Source organism: Pteropus alecto, unplaced genomic scaffold, assembly GCF_000325575.1.
Source record: "Pteropus alecto unplaced genomic scaffold, ASM32557v1 scaffold34, whole genome shotgun sequence".
Taxonomy (NCBI): domain Eukaryota; kingdom Metazoa; phylum Chordata; class Mammalia; order Chiroptera; family Pteropodidae; genus Pteropus; species Pteropus alecto.
The window spans coordinates 6200002-6220982 of record NW_006435763.1 but is presented as its reverse complement, the minus strand read 5'-3'; the positions used below and the strand labels follow the sequence as shown (position 1 = coordinate 6220982).

At 37.4% G+C, this 20981-nt stretch overlaps 1 protein-coding gene and 1 pseudogene across 2 annotated transcripts in view; one reads left to right on the top strand and one right to left on the bottom strand.

Moving 5' to 3' along the window:
* Positions 1 to 20981, top strand: part of SMG1 (SMG1, nonsense mediated mRNA decay associated PI3K related kinase) — a 91260-nt gene that overhangs the window by 9602 nt on the left and 60677 nt on the right. Inside the window, exons 2-9 of one of the 2 annotated variants that reach the window (XM_006910914.3) lie at positions 9988 to 10045; positions 13157 to 13320; positions 14047 to 14202; positions 15937 to 16073; positions 17055 to 17113; positions 18091 to 18304; positions 20197 to 20322; positions 20728 to 20800. In XM_006910914.3, coding sequence (XP_006910976.1) covers positions 10032 to 10045; positions 13157 to 13320; positions 14047 to 14202; positions 15937 to 16073; positions 17055 to 17113; positions 18091 to 18304; positions 20197 to 20322; positions 20728 to 20800 — 943 coding nt within the window. In that variant the 5' untranslated portion in view covers positions 9988 to 10031. The remainder of the gene's footprint in view (positions 1 to 9987; positions 10046 to 13156; positions 13321 to 14046; positions 14203 to 15936; positions 16074 to 17054; positions 17114 to 18090; positions 18305 to 20196; positions 20323 to 20727; positions 20801 to 20981) is intronic. The other variant, XM_006910915.3, reaches the window with a different exon arrangement.
* On the bottom strand, positions 1105 to 1223 carry LOC112479165 (annotated as a pseudogene).

Here is a 20981-nt window from a genome sequence, read left to right as displayed (position 1 = left end):
TTTGTTTGTTTTAAAGGGAGTAGGGGAGATGAATCCATGGAATCATGGAAAGGATATACTCTGCCAGTGTAATAGTTTGAAGAACTTAAAAAAACAAACATACAAACAAAAAACAAACCATGTATTCTGTAAACAAAGATAGGACTTAATGAAATTTACAGTATTAAGCTATCATGAAATTTTGATACTATTTTAAGTTATGGCACTGTAAATTTTCTCAAAATGAGTAAATGATGTTTCCTAAGGAACTTTATATCTAGAAACATTGATTTTTCACTTTCGTTGAGAAAGGGAATTATTAAAGGTTCTTATTTTAAACCACTTAAATCAATCTAATTAAAGTGTGTTTTGTATAAAGTGTAAGAAAAGAAAAAGATAGGGTTTGTATAGACCTTGTGGGTTTAAAATGGCATGATGATTTTGAACTATTTCATAGCTTTCTTAAACTTAAGGCTGAATACTTTAGATGCCTCTGTGGAATCTCTGGCTGCAGATGAGCACAGTGGGAGCGTTGATTTTTGGTTCTTGATTGCTGCATAGTAGTATGTTTCGATAACTACAAAAACTGTCCTTCATTTCATAGATTTTCTTACAGTTAGAATAGTGTGAAAAATACCTTCCTTTCCTAACTATTTTATTTAGGAGAACACATCTTTTGAGATTTATCTGAGACCTTTTTATTTCTTTATGGTTAAATGGTAGGAAATTACTATTTCAAGATCACTCCTAAAAGAGATCCCAGAGCTTAAGTAGGAGAGTTTAACATACACATTTTATCTCTGATTGCAGAAAGTATGTTTCTTTACCAGTTTGGTGTTTCCTACCTCAGGATACAAGGAGATAGGTCCTAGAGGAGTTATTGGGGATGTTGAAAGGAATCATTCCATTTAAAAATCCACTATCTGTCTTAGTATAAATATGTTAGTCAAGTTAGAAATAGAACCAGAATGTTTTAGATTTCTTTCTAAGGTATATTTATTTTTTAAGGTTGGGGCGGGGGTTGTGTGTATAATTTTTTATTTTTTTAGGCCAGGCAACCCTTGGTTGACCTCACAGATTGCGAGGACCTTGTCAGTTTACAATCTCTTATTTTTTATTTTTTTACGCCTACAGTACCTGGTCTTCCTAGGTGGTCTCCCATCCAAGGACTAACTAGGCCTGACCCTGCTTAGCTTCTGAGATCAGATGGGATCTGGCTTGTTCAGGGTGGCATGGCCGTAGATAATGTGTGTATAATTTGAGAATTCCCTAAAGATATTTCTAGTAATGTCGTCTTTGTTGAGAATCACGAGTGTGGAATACAAAATTCAGTTAAGTGTCTTTTTCCATATTTGCCGTCATTTAACATGTGTTACGTATTAAAGGATGCATGGTGAAATATTGCTCTTTTGATGCCCCAAAACCTTTACTGTGTCCAAAATTTGTAGGATGTACCATACCATTGTAGCAGTATGGTGCCTGCAGTGCCTAACTTGGTATTAATTTTCTTTAAAAGTACTTATATCAAAATTGCATAATTGTTTTTTCTTCATGTGTTGCGTGTGATTTTTGGCAACCCAATTTTCTTGACCAGTCTCACCTATAAAAAAAAAAGTGGTAATGATGTTATCCATTACATAACATATTTATTTTTAAAGAACACAGTGCTTTTTAAGATTATTTAAGATTATCTTTAAAGGGAAGATTGTTAGAGAAGCTCGCAAGCCTCAGTTCCTCCGGGATGTCAGCCGGAGGAACTTTATCAGAATAGCTCTATAGTCAATATTTGCCTGTTTTCAAGACTTTTTAAAGGTGGTTGTGCACATTTCTCATATTAACAAAGCAGTCCGCCTTTTCCTCGATGGTAGAGTCCCAGTCTGGTTTCAGAACTCTGTCTTTTAGGGTTCCGGGAGTGTTTAGCTCTTAGTGATCTCTGTCCTGACATGCTGTGTGTGGTTTTTCACTGAAGTGCCCAGGGTGGGGCATGTTTCTTTGTAGACTTTCAGTCTTTTTGTTCTTCCTCTGCTAGGCAGGTCATGGAGTAAGAGATTTCCTTTCAATCTTGGCCATTTCCCAGGCTGAATGGGATGTTTCTAAAGTACTTCCAGGACTTGGTGACAAAAGGGGAAGATAAGTGATGCAAATGGGAATCGAAGCAGGGTTTCTAAGGCTGTAAACGAGCTTGGGTTAAAAATAAAAGCCAGGAGAAAGTGAGTCAGGTTAACGTGGTGCCTTAGATTCAGGAGCCTTTAGGTGAATGATTATTTAGCATAAACACAATTATTTTTGTTGACTACTGAACACTGCATTTACATTTGTATTGGAGATTAAAAGCATACAAGATTTTATAACTGCTAATATTCTTAATACCTAGTAAGATTTTAATTTATGCCAGATGAGGTACAGTATCTCGGAATACTTAAATACTTGAAATGAATTAGCAGTTGATTTCATGTCTCTGTCTCAGCCAGCGATTTTTCTGATTTTACAAGCCTTAGTGTGTTGACTCTAAATTTTTTGCGTTGTCTCAGTGGTTAATAAGAATTCAGCTGCAATTTCGAAAACTATCGAAATGGGTAGGCAATAAAATAGAACTTAAAATGCATTTATTTTTTAAAAACATTAAGCGCTAAAAGACTGTTAGATATTTCTGAGACATTGATAAAGAGTAAAATTTCTATTTTGCTAGAAATTTAGACCTTTTATTATTATTATAGTTAACAGTTGCGTTTTCTTGGCATATAAGTGCACTGTTTTGTGTCTTTCTGTACCTTGGCTACCTTAATCCTTTTGGACCTGCAAGTTCCAGCCCTTCTGGTGCCTGATTAATTAATTCAGACACTAACAGTCTTTGGTTTCATTGGAAAGCACGGTGACTTTAAGCCACTGCTACATTTTTGCTTTTCCATTTAGAATGGCCAGATATGGTAGGCCATACAAGACGTGAAATACTGAATTGTTAAGAAATAAATCAACCGTCTATTATCTTTTATACCTTTACTGTAAAGAAATGTATTTCCTTTAAAGGCAGGTTCATTGAGATATAATTTACATGCTGTATAGTTCTTAGAGTTTTGGCAAATGTATATAGTATCGTAACTATGACCACCACAATCAAGCTACAGACTAGTTCCATCATCCCAAATAATTTCCTTGTTCCACTTTGTAGTCAACTTCTACTCCCAGCCCTTGGCAACCACTGGCCTTTTTTTCCCCCCTATAATTTTGTCTTTTCAAAAATAAAAAGTTTTTTTTTAATTGTGGCTAAACGAACATAAAATTTACTATTTTACAACTTAATGTTATTAAGTACATTCACGATGTTGTGCAGCCATCACCACTGTCTAGTTCCAGAACTTTTCATCACTTCAGATGGGAACCTTGTGCCCATTAAGCAGTCACTCTGCATTCTCCTCCCCTTCCAGCCTGCCCATTTGAAGCACAAGCCTCCTTTCTCTGTGGATTTGCCTGTCGTGGACGTTTCATACACATGGAATCATGCGACGTGAAGCCTTTTGTGTCTGGCCTCGCATTTGGCATAACCTTTTCAGGGTTCATCCTTATTGTAGCAGGGATCAGTACTCCATTTCTTTTTATGGTTGTATTGTATTTCATTATATAGATGCACCACATTTTGTTCATCCATCTATCCTTTGATGGACATTTGGGTTTCTGCCTTTTGGCTATTATGAACAATGTTGTGGCATTTGCTTACAAATTTTTGTTAGAACACCAATTTTTAGTTCTTTTGGGCATATACCTAGCAGTGGATTTGCCGGGTCATGTGATAGTTCTGCTGTTTTCTTAAATTCTCACGCATAATGTGTGAGAGTTCCACAGCCTCACAATACTAGTTATTTTCTGTTTTTAAAGAAAATTGTAGCTATCCTTATGGGTGTGGTTTCTCATGCATTTGACTGGGATTTCCCTGTCACTAATGATGTCGAGCAACTTCCCATGCGCTTATTGGCCATATCTTTGGTGAGGTATTTCTAGCCCAGGCTTTTGCCCATTTTTAGATTGGATTGTTTGTCTTTGTTGAATTACAGAAGTTCTTTATATATTTTGGACACTAGCCTCTTACAAGATATATGATTCATACATATTTTCTCTGATTTTGCGGGTTGTCTTTTCACTCTTGATAGTGTCCTTTGATGCTCAAAAATAAGGGTTTTAAAATGCATATTAAGTAGATAAATTCCGAATTTAAATGTTTCGCTGAAGCCAGCCATTTCTATTTCTGGCTTTTCTTTTGTGTTTAGAAAAATTACTCTTAAGATCATATGCATAGATCAAATTTTAGTTATGGAAATCTTAATTTAGATAAAATTTTTACTTAAAGAAGGGTAATAGTCATCTTCTAATCTGTTGCCCTCCCCAGTGCACGCAGCAACCACTGTTCTCTTCCCTGTGAAAGATGTATGGGATAAATGAGTACACCCTGCCTTCAGTACTAGCATCTCAAACAAGTGAGCAGGTAAAGCTAGTATATAACTAGTTAAGTATGAACTAGTGTTGTACACACTTTTTGAGTGCTGTAAGAGTTTGAAGGAGGAGTTGAATGATGAGCTTTTTTTCCTAAAAATCACAGCTTTTTGTACTCCTAATTGGAATTTATACTGCCCTACAGTTCTTTTTTTTCTAGATTGTAAATTCTTAGAGCGTCGGAACTGTTTTAGTTAATCTTTTGGAGTTGTTAAATCTTAATTGAAAGTACTCTTGTAGTAAATGATCAAGAGGATGTTGTTGATTTTAGTAAACATTTTGGAGAGGAAGTGTGGGTTGCAGGTTGAATCTTGAAGTAAAGTTAGAATTGGGTTAGGTTAGGGGACCACATCAAGAGAAAGGCCACACTTACGAGGATGGCAAACATTTATTTAGTCAACAAGTAATTTATATGCCATCTAGACAACGGGGATACAGTGATAAGCAAAACTGTCAGGCCCCTCCTAGGTATTTACAGTCTTCTGGCAGAACACAGTTAAATAAGCTTTTCAAATGGCGCACGAGCTAAAGGAACTATTAGATTCTCTGGTAGCACACGTATATAACAGGGACTCCTAGCCAGTTCCAGGGGAATCAGAAACTTTACATAGGAAAGCTGAAGCTTGAAGGATAAAGAGAAATTAGCTAGGGCTGGCAAGGGACAAGGACAAGGCTGTTCCAGGCACATTGGGGCTGAGCAAGGTGATTCAAGGTGGAGGAAGATCAAGATGATGAGGCATGGAGCGTAAAAGAGATGATTGGTAGAGACTTAGCTGAACGGGGAAGTGAGGTACATAGGGTATATCGGATGATAAGGGCAGTGGGAGGACATCAGATTTGTTCTTTATAAGAATTATTTTTGTTGCAGTATGGAGAAGAGATGGAATAGAGATGAGAATTGGAGGCGGGAAACATATGTCTGACGATCAAATAGTGCCATATATTAGAATATAGCTGATGGTGGTACCTTTTATTAAAATGGGGATTCTGGGAGGAAAAGGACCAGCTGTTGTGTTTGAGGCATTAGAACACTGAGATCATTTTTTAAACAGTGGGGTATATAGGGTTGGACCTCAGAGTAGACATCTGTGATGGAGCCCTACATTTGAGAGCCAGTGGCCAACAGGTGGTAAATACTGCCATCAGCATGCATTGAGGGAGAGAGAGTACAAAGGGAGATGAACAGAGGGCCTAAGACTTTGAGAAACTCCAAGATTGAGTTATTTGATATAAGAGGCTGAGCAAGCCTTCAAAGGCTCCTGAGAAAATAGAATCAGAGAGGTGGGGAGAAATGCAGAGTATAATATCCCATGAGCCAAAGGAAGGGAAGAATCAGTTACTTTAAACTCTCTGGATCTTACCACAGAGGGTGACTGTAAGACTTTTTAAAAGTGGTTTTCATTCAGCCCACCTCATTCTTTTGCAAGGCACCTTTGTGCGGGCCACAACCTGCTCAACCCTCCTTGGCAGCCCTGTGAAAGCTGCCGAGAGGGTGAGTAAGATGAAGCCTGAACTATATCCTGGATTTAGCAACCCGGAGGTCATAGTTGGTTTTGCCAAAAGTGATGGGGCAGAAGGCGGCTCAGTGTGGATCGAGGAGCTAGTAGAGGTGAAGAAGAGGAGAGACAGCTCTGAGTTCGACTGGAAAGAGCAAAGGCAGATTGTTTGGTGGAGGGATTTGTGGGATTGATGCTTTTCTGTTTGTGTTTATGGGCTTTTAAAAAATGCTTTTGCATTTTTAAAGGGGAGACATTAGAAAATTTTATACGTTTAAGGAGAGAATTCGCTTTGGTGGGAAAGGTAAGATGCCACTGGAGAAAGTATTTGAAAAGCTAAGAGATGGAAGTAGGTGGAATTCTAATCAAGGCCTAGAATTGGGTGCAGATGTGTTGCGGTACTTTATTGTGCGTGTATGAATAGAGAGCATGTGCGAGTTTGGGGGGTGAGGAGAATGTGTGTGCGTGTGCGTGTGTGTGTGTGTGTGTGTGTGTGTGTGTGTGTGTAGGGGGTTTAGGAGACTAGTTTGGAATCTGAAGAGATTGGGGAAGGTCTGGATAACACATGTAGAGAAAGGGAAATGAACAGGCCCTGAGAATGTGGAGCTTACCGATGATGGATGATGGATTATTGATAATTGGGTTTATCCAGGGTTGGGTTTTGCCAGATTGGTGTGAGGAAAATATTAAGGGAGGTTAATGGGATTGGCAGGAGTGTTATTGGAAATGATAGGCCATGAAATAAATCTAAGCCAGTTAAAGAAGTGAAGAAGGAAAAAAGTACTTGGACTGGGAAAAAGAGTCACTGGCATTAAAATCACTCAGAAGACTTGGAGCGGTATTGAAGTGTGAGGAGGCAGTTGTCAAAAGCAAGTCATCAGCGGGTATTGAGCCAGGAGAACTGAAAAGGGTCTCTGGGATGTTAGAGACAAGTAAGTCGGAAGTTCCTGGTTGGCAGGAGCATTTCAGTGGAGTGCTCATGGTGGAACCAGATTGCAGTGAGTTGAAAAGTGAGTGAAGGCAGGGAGGGTAAATTTTCCTCAAGAGGTTTGGCTGTGAAGAGTCTAGACAGTTAGAAGGAGAAAGGGAGTTAAGATTTGAAATTTTTTTTTTTAAGGAGACTTGAGAGTGCTCATGTTGATGATATGATGAGCAGTAGGAAAGTGGGAGATCCAAGGCGCACCCGGAGACAGGAGGATGTGCAGATCCAGAGGGTTAGATTACGGTAGGTGCGAGGTTCACACGTGCCGTCACATGAGGGTGATGGGGAGGAAAAGGCTCTGCAGATGTAGGTGAATTTGTAGGTGTATTGGAAAGCAGGTGGCAGGTAATGGTGAAATGTTGAAGAACTCTAAAGTTAGAACCGAATTTGAGTTCTTACTCTGCCTTTTGTCATCTGTGCAAGTTTAGGTCAGTTATGCAATCTGAGTTACCTCATGTGTAAGATGGTAACTGATAGGATTATGTTAAAGATTAAGTGGATAATAAATGTATGTGAACGGCTTGGGTAAGTTTCCTCCTAGACTTGATAGGAGCTCAAAATTATAAGCTCTTATCGAGAGTGCTGGAGGATGGCTTGCATTTCCCATGAGGCAGGAGTCTGCTAGTGCCGAGGGAAGGAGTAAGGTGCAAAAGGTTTGAAAGCTGTTTTGGAAAGGTGAGCCGCCTGGCTAGGGAAGCATGAGCAGCACTGAAGACCCGGTTGGCAGAACTGCATGCGGAGGGTGTGTCACCAACTTTTCACTGAAGACAATTGTGCACATGACGCAGAGGTTAAAATCTGAGGTGGCACCCTCCTGGAGTGACTTGCTTTGTCTCTTCTGGTTAATTGGATTAGAAGTCTGTCAGTAGAGGATGTTTGAGATTCCTTGGAAGGGATTTAAATGACAGCAGGTCCTCTAATAATGTCGTTTTGTTGTAATGTTGATGAGATGCTCTAGGCCCTGAACTCTTGTTTCATATCAATTAGGTAAAATTGATTTTGTTATGTTATTTCGCTTAAAGTTGCAGAAATCTGTCGACAACATTGAAGAGTCACTGTACTGAAAATCAGTTCTTATTATGTTTGCTAAAGATGTTATTAAAAATTTTATAATCTTTTAAATTTTGGGATAGAGTATGTTCAGTGATTTTAAATATAGGTGTGGAGTTAGAGGGGGCGTGACCCATAGGACTACCTTTACTTCTGACACCAGTTACAAATTTGAAGGACCCCAGGACTATTCTTAAGTTGGATAATTCACCAGAAAGACTTGCCGAACTCATTGAAAGCCGTTACACTCATGGTTACAGCTTATTCCAGTCAAAGGATATCGATTAAAATCAGCCAAGGGTAAAGGCGCATGGGGTGGAGTCCAGGGAAGTTCTAAATGTGGAGCTCCTGTCCTCTTCCGTGGGTCGTGAACAGTGTTGTTTCCTGGTGTGGACGTGTGACAGTACGCATGGGGCGTTTCTACCCATGGATGCTCACCAGCCTTGATGTCCAGAGTTTTTATTGGGGCTCCATGATTGACTGCCCACATGGCCGAACTTAGTCTCCAGCCCTTCTGGAGATCGAGGTGACCTCTGTGACTCAAATCCTCTGCCATAAATCACGTTGTTATACTTCCTGGTGTTGCCCAAAGCCCCTGGTGAAAAAGAACACTCTTACTAGGCTTGACGTTCCAAGAGTTTAGAGATTACCTTCCAGAAGCCACGGGTAAAGGCCAGACCTCTCTTTGGGCAAGGTAAAATCTCTACAATTTTACAATAAGTATATTTTCATATTTTGCATCTACAGTGGCTGTTTAGTTGAGAGTTTGAAGTAATGGTTAAAAATTGGTAAAAGAGAACCCATAAATAGGTAATTAAGGTTTGCTATTTTACGTAATACTTAAGTAGCTAAGGAAGTTTCATAAAAAATTACATGAACTGTTAATGTTTTAATACTACAAAATGGATGTAAACTCATTTTTAATTTTGGCACAATGGTTCGATACTGTTTTATTAAATTTGCACTTAACTATTTACTCCTGTGAGAAGAGTTTTCAGATAAATAAAGTCCCTGAGCCTCCCAAATGAATTATTTTACCCTGGACTCATGTTTTAGACCGGTATTTCTAATGTGAAAGTAACATACACACAAGGCCCAAGATTATGCATAGTGTCACCTTTTCTCTCATCCCTCATGAAAGCATGTCTCAATCCAGGTGAGTAAGAGACATCATAGCAATGACCTCGCTATTTCTGAAAAAGAAAAGTCGTTTTCAGGTGGTATCGTTAGTATGAAAAACTCACAGCATATCATATCCTACACCTGCTCTGTGACAGGGACACTACCTTTGAGCACTACTGCTTTAGAGAATAAATACATTCCCACCTCACTGGCTTTAGTGCAAATCTCATTTTCTGGTTGATATCCATTACAAATTTGATCTCGCCATGAGAGCAAAATTCCTTAATAAGCCTAGTTAAAAAGAACTTGAAGCAACATGACGCTTACTCCCGTGGCACCACTAGGCGTGGTGTTTGCATCAAGTCATTTCGGGGTGCTTTGTGGAATTCCCTGACTTCATACTTCCAGAGTGGCTCTTTTTCTTTTTCTTTTTTTGTTGTTCTTTATAATGCTTACAAGAACTGGACCACAAGACCACATTTAGCCAGGAGATAGAACACATGGTGGATTGTTGATGTGAGGTCTGAGGATTTGGGTCACTCAAAAATGGATGACCTCTCAGATTTATTACATTTCTTGTGTGCTGAGAATAGGTAACTAAAAGGAGCGGTGACTATTTGCATGTGATTTGTATGTTATAGTGAACATTTAAATTCTTTTATGTACTAAAAAGATTTGGGTTGCCACCTTAAGCCTCTCTATCCTCTAAGGCACAGAGTGGCTTTCCATTTCAATTTTTGCTTCAGCATACAAAACCTAGAGGGCCTTAGTTCGACTAAAAGCACCTAACCCATGAATGGTATTTGCTTCATGTTTGAACAACAAATGTTTTAACTCACTGCCTTCACTAATATTGTAACTACTGTCTTACAGATTGACTTGATGCAAAACATCACAAAGGCTCCATATTATACAGTATGCGATTTTTGAGGTATGAGCTTTAGAAACTTACCTCTCATGTGGCATGTACATCAGGCTTTAACTTCAGTTTAATCACTTTGGGGAAATTTATGCATTTCTCTTTTCCTCTCTCTCTCCGTAATATTTTTAGAGTATTAAAGGGGCTGTGGAGGTATTTTTGGATCCTTGCTAGGAATCTTAGTCTTAACAGATACATTTTCTTTTATCACTAAATTGAGACACTTATTCTGGCAGATGATAGCTTTTTCAGCCCTTATAACTGCCTTAACATTTATGCCTGTCTCTTTGAGTTCAGACCTGCCTTTGCTATTTTGTGCCTTTGATTGCCTTATTTCAAGTGTTCATTTATGCTCCTTAACGGTTTTCTGTTTATTGGACTGGGACGATCTTGTTGGTGCTAACAACCTGATATTGACTTTTTTTTCCCCCCGAGACCTTAAGCAGTTTAGATATTATGAAATAGAGATTTCGTATAAATGCTGAACCATTTTGTGCTTTTGGGTTCAGAACATGTATAACTTGAATTCTAATTAGAAATGTTTTAATCAGTTTGTATTATTAAAAAAAAAACAACAACAAAAACCTTTGCAATTAGAGTTTTTAGACAGTTCTGAGACAGTGGTTCTGTCCTAGTGAATTTTTTGGTTATATTTCTGAAAACCCACATTCTGAAGAAAAAAATTGTGGTAGTCACAGCTCATGGGATTTTAAAACCTGTATTTCTAACGAATTGGGCAGTTGCTCCTGTTTTTTTTCCGTTTAGTTTGAAATCAGATACTTCCAAGTTGGAGATCGACTTGTTGGTAGCAGTAGGTTGCAGAACTTAAAATCAGCTGCCATATATTGAGCATAAAAGCTTGTTTTATGATTGTCTTCATAGGCTCATGAGCTGCTTATACATTATTTGTTAGACTGGAAACCTTGAGTTTATTTAGTATCATGGTCATAATCTTTCAGTGTACCCTGTAAGCTGAGCATTTCTTAAGAATTCATTATCTTATTTAAGCCTCACAACAACTTTACATGTTAGATGGGTATTATTCCCATTTTATGCAAGACACAACCGAGGCTTGGAGATGAAGTACATTGTGCAGAGTCACACATACCTTTTCAGTGCTGGAGCTGGGATATGAGCCCAGATCTTTTTTTAAGCCTGTGTTCTCTGCTGTCTGTGTTCATTGCTTTGCCACCAGAAAATGATACAGACAGCAAGGCAAGTATATGTGATAATGAAGACAAGACATTCAGACATTTAAATATTGCTGGACCTCAGTTATCTTGGCGTTTCAGAGTTTATTTATTCATTTCCTAACAGCTTATTCTTCCAGGCTGTGTTAGATGCTATGCATACAGACAAGTTGAAACCCTGTCAGAAAAGCCCATATGCTCTTTTGTGTTTCAGTTCTTCTTCAGAAATTAATGGTATGTTATGGATTATTATAGGTGAACATTTAAAGTGCTATTTTTAGATCTATACATTTGTCTTTACATTTGTTTTAAAAAGTTTTCATGCTCTATTTAGTGTTAAGGGTATTTAAATACATATAGACTTAGTATACTTAGAAAATATCCTCATATATTTTTTTCTTGAAATTCCCTAGATTTTATTTTTCCATATGTTGGAAGTACTGGGCTTCGTCTGTCAACGAGTGAACTTGGAATGGTTGGAGAAGATACTCCATGATGGAGCCTTAGCTGTTTTAGTGTGCTAGGGTTACAGAATTTTATCCAGTTTCAAATTGAGAGCCTTTAGGAATAATTTAGACTTGTGCCACTTAGGTATTCAAGTTCAGTTGGACCTATTGTCTGGATTCTGTGTTAACAGTGGTAGATACAGATCAGGGTGTTTGACTAATTGAGCCTATGCAGAGTTTCATGTTTAGCATTTTTGTGGGTGAGGGCAACAAAAGGATGATAAACTCTAAATGCAATATATTTCCAAACACTGCAGTCATTTTTGTACAGGGGGAAGGGACACGGAGGGTGAGGATTAGTTTAGATTAGTTTCTGCTATCATAAAAGTGATACCCCCGCCCCAAAGGTTGTTTCTCTCAGAAGAAATAACAGTAGGAGAGGAATGTTGTTTCTTTTTCTTTTTTTTCTTTTTTTTTTTTTTAATGCTGCCATATTGTATATAGTGTTGTCTTATTTCTTGGTGCTTTATGATGGATGGTTGGAAGATTAAGGCTCGTGAGAGATTATGAAGCTCAGCTCCCTATTTGGCTGATGAGGACGTTGAGGCAGAGAGCTGATCTTAGATAAGGACACTTCCTTTACCCCTTTACCTGGGACTGCACCTCTTGCTTATTAATATCCAAGTATCAGGGATTATTCTGGACAATGCTTGGATTTTAAATAGATTAGGACTGCAACTTTCAAATTCTGCTTTATTGGATTCCTAATATCTTTTCCTCACTTTTTAGAATTTTAGTAGATACTCTTTATAGTTAAGGAGTCTTCATGAAGTTTTCAGTATTGCAGTTCATTAAAGTAACCTTACTTTGCAGCAAATATGTTCTTTCCTTATATCCCACTGAGCTTGTTTTCAGATACCATTCTATAATTTATTTTTCCACCAAATAACCAAAGTACGAATTCAGGTGAGAGAGAATGCCACATTGCCATGAGGCAGTACTTTAAAAATAAGTTGGTAACACGTTGTCCCTGCCTGATGTTGCCAGTGTTTTTTATTTTTATGACTGGGAAGACTAATTTTTCTACTGATTAACCCTCTCCCGGGAGGAGAGTTTAGGAAGAAGTGCTCTTTTTATCAACTCATGTGAAGAGAATCCTGGACCAGGGTGGCCAACTGTCCCAGCTCGCCGAGGACTGAGGGAGTTCCTAGGATATGGGACTCTCAGGCTAAAACCAGTCTAGTCTCGAGCACAGAGGGCTAAGTTGGGCACCCTAATCCTGGTCTTTACAAGAGTAGTAGAAGGGCCATCATCCAGTGACAGTTCCTTCCCAGCTGAGACTTACTAGACACTGGAGCACTTATTTATAATGATATAAAAATTTAAAAAGGAGAGAAAAGAGAGGCTTGTATAAAGGAAAGATTTGTGATTTGGGCTCTGAAAATGTTCATTTAAAGTTCTCATGTTATACTCTTCTCTCTTTACAGAACTGATAGTGCATCAGCCGACCCAGATAATTTAAAATATTCTTCATCCAGAGATAGGGGTGGGTCTTCCTCTTATGGACTGCAACCTTCAAATTCAGCTGTGGTGTCTCGGCAAAGGCACGATGATACCAGAGTCCACGCTGACATACAGAATGACGAAAAGGGTATATATATATATGTTTCCTTTATTGGTAGAGACTTGGTGCGTGTTTGTTTTTTAACTGTCCCTCCCTTCCCTTTCTCTCCCTTCCCCACCTCTCTCTTCTAATATGTTTAAAATATAAATGTATATAAAATGTCAGAGAAACCAGCAGTTTATAATAGGCAATACACCATGGTGCAGAAGAAAGACACCCTGCACTTAGAGCTGTGTGGTTGAAACACACACACACACACACACGGTAATTCATATTTCTGTGTTACTCATTTAATATGTATTTATTATGTATTAAATACAGTGCCATTTAATATGCTATTTAGTAATTCATTTAATATATTTGTTAAATACAATTCTATTTTTGCAACTTTATAGTAAGTTTACCCCCTTAATTTTTTAAACTTTAAATGTCCTTTTCGTACAAATAATACGTAAATCAGTTTCCTTGCCAAAAAATATATACCGTGTTATCACTGAGACTGAAATCTCAGTTACCATCTCTAGACTACAAAAAAGTTTTTGAATTGCAAATCTAACTTAAATTTAGTTTCGTTTCTCTTCTTCCATTAAAGATGTTAAGATGAAATCAAAATGATTTCAAAGCAGACAGCAGAGGGAAAGGGTAGGAGAAGCAAAGACTGGTTGAGCTGTGGATTGGGTAATAAGATCTTGAACTGCCATTGAGTGAAAGAGCCTTATTAAAATAATGTAATGGAAATGTTGCTGTTTTTAGGTGGCTACAGTGTCAATGGAGGATCTGGGGAAAATACTTATGGTCGGAAGTCGATGGGGCAAGAGCTGAGGGTTAACAATGTGACCAGCCCTGAGTTCACCAGTGTTCAGCATGGCAGTCGTGCGTTAGCCATCAAAGACATGAGGAAATCACAGGGTAAGGCTGGGCAGACTGGGTGCCAAACACACACGCCCTGCAGAGACCTGGGTCTTCTCTTCTCCTGGAGCCTCGTTGCTAACACCTTGAGCACGTGTGAGCTGGTTGGTTTACTCAGAGTTGAAAACGATGTGCAGGTGATGCTTTTTTGCATTCCTTTTCCTGTGAACTGTTTCTTAAGAGTAAACTCCTGTGAGAAAGGTTTTAATACTTTTTACAAGAGAATTCTCTTCTGAAATAAGATTAGAAGACTGGATAAGGCTTAAAGGATTTTCCTGATTATTGTTGATACCGAATGTACTGTGTACAGTGGGCTCTTGCTGTATACAGCAAGTCCTTGAACTCTCGGGCCTGTGGGGGGTGTGGGTGTTGGTGGAGTGGTTCCTTTCTGAGGTTATGTACACGGTGCCACCTTCTGCTATATAACACAAGCCTCACTGTGTAGGTAAAGTGCCCTGAAAATTCAGAGGATTACAGGTAATGACCTTTTTTAACCCCCTGAAGAGAAATTTTATTGGTAAAGCCAAGTGTAAAATCAAGACTTATGATCTGTACACTTTGGTGGATATAATCACTCTTTGGACATTCAGTTTATGGCTGTTTTGTCTTTTGGAGTGTGTGTGCATGTATGTGTTTTGTGTGTCTTGGTGAACATTTTTGCATAATAGCTTTTTTGGCATGTAGCTTTAAAAACATGATTTGTTTTGAACAGTTTTTCAGAATCGGAATGCTGAGTTGAAGGGTATACTGTTTCTTAACAGTGTTTGAACTCCTAGACTTACTATGACAGAGGCTAGAAAGTGACTAAAGCTAATTTAGTCCAATTCCTCTTCCTCACAGGCTCAGGATTATGCATTTTGCCAGTGGCAGAATAGATTCCTGTCTGGTATCCTAATGACATATTCATTATCCATCCTTACCGAAATACTCTGTGGGCTAGGGATTTTAAACTCCTGTTCCTTCTCTCATATGCCGTCATTTCTTTTAATAAGTTTCCTTTCATGCCTCACAGATAAATGAAACTATCAGACCCTTTGATGTGGTTTGTTTTTAACTTACCTTGGTTAATTATGATACATAACAGTCAAAAATATAAAATAAAATTTAGTACTTAAATGCATCTTTATTTTATTTAGTGTCAAGCATTATTTGAGCATTTCTGCTTGTGCTTGTCATTAAAAAAATGAAAGGAAGGAGGGTTCTGATTTGCCCCTTTCTGAGTGGCAGCACGCCTTGTACATGGCATATGATAATGAGACATGAGTTCAGTTCACCAAAACTTCGTTCTAGGGAAATGATGGGATATGAACAAGAGACTTCCCTCCAATGGGGTATCTAGGTGGAAATAAAAGCATGTAGCCTGTTTCTACCTGATTGTGACTTTATCCTTAATCTATAGAAAGAAGTCTTTCACTTGTACACATGCTCTTTACTTGAATATTGAAAGCAGTTTGGAACAGATCTGAAGAAAATGATTTCTAATCCTTTTTTCCCTCTCAACTGGTCCTCTGGAATGAGGTGTTTCCTTAGGTTTATCTTTTCTGTAGTGTGCCCAGCAGTCTCCTGGGGCTTGGTTGATAATGATGAACAAAAGTGAGACGGGACTTGAATTCATCGAGCTTTTATTTTTATTGTTCAGTGGACTGTCATTTTTGATATACTTTAAAATATTTGGGCTATAAGGTGTCTGTGCTTATTTATACCCAATGGGTAACAAAATGTTTCTGTTCACAGAGCGATCGATGTCTTATTCTGATGAGTCTCGACTGTCGAATCTTCTTCGGAGGATCACCCGGGAAGATGACAGAGACCGGAGACTGGCCACTGTAAAGCAGTTGAAGGAATTTATTCAGCAACCAGAAAATAAACTGGTGAGCACAGTATGTTTGGAAATGTTGATGATTTTTGTGTTTCCATAATAAGCTAGATAATGCTCTCCGGAGTGCTTTAAGAAGGGAAAAGGTTTGCTTCTGAGGAAAAATAACAGCGATTCCTCATTCCAGGTTAATTTGGCCTGTACTGTGATGATCTAGAATTTAATACCCCTGATGTGTAATTTATCTCCCATTGTTGGATCCACATTTGTGCCTTCTGCCGTAAAGTGTTTTTAACACATTTATTGTCTTGTCCTCAGAATTGTTTTTTCTGGGTTCCAGTACAGAATGTCTGTTTTTCATAATGTGAAATTGGGGTAGGGGTACAGAGTTTGTTCATGGGGAAGTTTGGTCTGGTGTCTAGAGCTAAATAAATGGGAAAACCCTTTAAAGAACAAAGTGCAGGAGCAATTACAAATTTCTTTCCACCCCAAGTGATTTTCCTAATGTTAAGTTGATACAGAACTTGATATGGAGCAGGAGGAAGTTAGTGAGAATGGTGGGGTGAGTCAAATAACATTGGTTCAGAGCTTCTCCCCCACTCCCAGATTTTACCATGAAAAAATTTCTATAGAGAGCTTATTGAAAGAATTTTACAGTGAACACCATATGCTCATCATCTTGATATGGTAAAATTAACATTTTACTGTATTGCTTTATCACATACGCATCTCTTACTCCATTAATCCATCTTGTTTTTATGCATTTTAGAGTAAAATAAGCCTTTTGAGGTTATTTTTTTATTGATGATCATAGCTCTATGTTTTGTATGGATGAATTTCTTTCCTTATCTGAAAGGTTATGAAATAAATTTATCCATTTAAAGCACTGATATATGCTAATTGGGGACTGAGAATAATAAGGAAAGTAAGGTGTTGTCCAATTATAATTCAGAGGGGAACACAAGAAAAAAAAGTGCACAATGTTATTCTTAAAAGTATAGGAATTTGAAGTTTTTACGAATGTGTTTTTTTAAAGGTACTAGTTAAACAATTGGATAATATCTTGGCTGCTGTACATGATGTGCTTAATGAAAGGTAAGTAACTAATAATGGTTAAATTTGAAAAACCTAAGGTAAATTTTTCGAAATTATTAAACAAGAAGATAAACCCATTGGTTTTATTTATGAACATCTCGTTTTAACGTTTCACTGGGTTCTGTTGTCATCTTTATCTGTTAAAGTATTTATATGTTAATTACCATTGAATACAAATGGAATCCTTGGAAGGGAATACCATTTTTTAAAAATTTGTCAACATGACTGAATAATGAATTGCACATTGCCTTGTAGCATGACATAAAGTCTTTATGTGGGCATGAATGAATGTGATTAACGTTTGTAAACTGGAGAATATTGAAACTGCTTAGGGAGCAGAGGTGAAAGGGACCTGCCTTCTTTGGGCATCAGTAGATTCAGACCATCTAGTTTGCATGGTTGCTGGGGATCTCTACAGCGTGCAGTTGTTTCTTCATGTGGCGATTTCTAAAGAATCGTAATGTTGGAAAGCACCCAGAAAGTCATCTCAGCAGGTCAAGAGCCTTACTGCTTTTTGACGGTTTTATTTTATGTAGTTACCTATTATACTTAAATCAGCGGTTGCATTTAACTGTTACAGTTAACAGTCCTTACATATTGAACATTATTATTACATAGTATGGAATTGTAGTATTTTATCTGATCATTCGTTGCTGCCCTTTTCCGTGAATCCTTTAATGGCGCTTGAGGTTGAATTTGAAGTCCGAATTTTAGTATTTTTTGGTATTTACTTACTGTTTATTAAGTAATTGATTATATAAAAGGAAGTCCAATGTCCAACAAAGATACTTCTGGGCATTGCAGGAGAGAGAATAGACAATATTTAAAGTGAATAAAATCTCAAGCTTTTGGGTAGTTTGAATAGAAAATTTAAAACATCATTTAAGATTTTTTTTGGTAAGATGTGTCATTACTGTCATCTTTGAAAGCTTAAGCTTTTTGTGTGTTTTGTTTTGTTTGCATTGAAATAAACGCAGTAGCAAATTGCTTCAGGAGTTGAGACAGGAGGGAGCTTGCTGTCTTGGCCTTCTTTGTGCTTCTCTGAGCTATGAAGCTGAGAAGATCTTCAAATGGATTTTTAGCAAATTTAGCTCATCTGCCAAAGATGAAGTTAAACTCCTCTACTTATGTGCCACCTACAAAGCACTAGAGACTGTAGGAGAAAAGAAAGCCTTTTCATCTGTCATGCAGGTAAGAATAGGGGGGGAGGGACTGATGGTGTGCTGGGAAAGAAAATGGCCCTTAACCCACGTTCTTGGAGGGGAGCTTAAAGAAGGAAACTCAGAATAGGGGTACTTACTGGTAGTAAATATGATGTAAATAAAATTCCTCTTTCTGAATTTGAGTAAATGATACACATCAATGGTAAATTTAAAATAAGTTTTTTAGAAGCTTTCCTTTGAATTTGCTTAATCCTGGAGTCATTTGCAGATTTGAAAATAGGAACTCCATGAGGAGAGCTGGATGGGAGGGGGCTTCACATTTTTCAAGGGAGAAAAAAAGCTGAACATCAGGACTTATTCTAAGCCTTTTAGGTTTGATAGTGTGTCAAAAATTCTTATTCCAGGTGATATAAAATAATTGTGTATAAATGAATGTCAGCCCTACTTGATTCTATTCTGCCTTTTTTTAAAAATGCATTTTTCCTTGATTATAGAGGTATGGAAAAAAATTTGGAAAAGATTAATAAAATTATCTGTAACTAAACAACACCAGATTGAGCTTATTCTGCATACAGTTTTTATATTATGAACATTTCTCCAAATGTTTATTTTGAAAATTTTCGAATCCACAGGAAAACAGACTTTACCTAGATTTTTCACTTATGAACATTTTGCTACAGTTATTTCATTTCTACTCATATGTACACTTGTTTATTGAACTGTTGGAAAATGAATTACACACATCATGACAGTTCTCTCCATAGTGCTTCAACATGCATCTCCTAAGAATAGGCTATTCTATATGACAATAATGTAATCATACCTAAGAAAATTAATTTTATTACTTAATACAATCCATATTCAGATTTCCACAGTTACCTCGAAGATATCTTTTATATCTTTAATCTCTCAATAAGAACAGTTCTCTACCTTTTTGTCTCCCTTATTTTGTAAAATGCTTACTTTCCGGGTTGTCTGATTGTTTCTTCCCGATGAGATTTGGTTTAGACATTTTGGTCACCAGTACCTCAGAGTAAGTTCATACTTATTGTTATGTCACACCATCGGGCACATAGCTTCAGGCTGTTAGTCTCCAAGATGAGGAGTTTGATCACTTGGTTGAGTTGATGACCACCGGATCTTTCCATTGTGAAGGCTTATTTTTCTCATTTTGTAGATATTAATTTGAGCATGATACCATGTGACCTTCTGAATATCCTGTATTTTAGTAATATTTCACTCTGGTTTTAGCATCTATTTTGGATTGTTTTGGATTGTAACATTGGCTGTTCCAATAGTGGGTTCTGATTCTAGCATTTCTTCTATATTTATAACATACTCTTGGAAAGAAGAACTTTCCTTTTTAAGAAAACAGTGGTTATTAACAGCTACAAAAATTTCTATCATTGGTATGCCATATATTTATTTTAAAATATATATATGTAGTAGTAGTGTGAGCCTGCATGTCATTCATGAGTTAGGGCCATGCTAATTTTCTCTTAAGTCATTCCAGTTTGAAGCCAAGTACTAATATTTTAAAGCTAAAACAGTACAAAATTTGTTCTGTATTTTGATTTGGAAAGTAATTGTGGTATTTTAAAAATAGTCCTAACCTCATCTTAGTTTTTGTATTTGAAATTTAATCACATTCCATGTTATTAAAGAGAGCACTTAGTGTAATGTAAACATGCTAGTTAGAAATAATGTTAACAGACATTAAAGAAGAGAGAAAGAGTATTTGTTTTCAGCCTAATTTCTTAGTGGAATGAAATGTTTTCAACTTTTTTGAACTAAAACTATAGAATTTATTTTCTTTGTGTCAGAATCAGATTCGGGTATTGTCACTATTAAATAATGAATCTAATTTGCTTTTCTTTCTGTTTTGTTGAATGTTCATGATTTGTAACTTTTATTTTTTAGCTTGTAATGACCAGCCTGCAGTCCATTCTTGAAAATGTGGATACACCAGAATTACTTTGCAAATGTGTTAAGTGCATTCTTTTGGTAGCTCGATGTTACCCTCATATTTTCAGCACTAATTTTAGGGTGAGTTTCCCAACTCCGTCTTTTCAGATGATTGGACGAGGGATTGGTTGCTTGTATGAGGACTTGGGGATTCCGAAAACAAAGCTGCTGCTCCTTTGAGTATAATCAATGATGTTTGAGGGTCCAGGATTGAAAGGTGCAGCACTATTAATAAAAAAAAAATACTGTGTTTTCTGACACGAATGCCTTGAGATATTTTAAAAAGTGTCTATCATTTCATCAGTGTCAATAAATGAAGTTCCATTATTCTCCTGGCATGCCCCTCCCTTTCCTAAGTTAGTATAACATCAAGTAGGTATGGAACGTAGATGCCGTTTCTAGAATCTCTTACTCTGAAATGGTCCACAGGTAGAATGGCAATAAGACCTTGAAATGCTTAGTGCCCTTCTCTTTGTCTCCATCCAGGATACAGTTGATATCTTAGTTGGATGGCATATAGATCATACTCAGAAACCTTCACTCACACAGCAGGTGTCTGGTAAGTCATTCAGCAAATCCCCGTCATATAAATATTGTGGGAAGGAGCACTAGTCTTTCAAAGACCAGCTGTTAAAACTATTTCTTTGATGATGCGAGAAAAATAACTTTCACAGAAATATTTCGTTATAAATGAACATTACTCGTTAGCTAAATTTATCTTTTCAAAAGAATGTTGTATA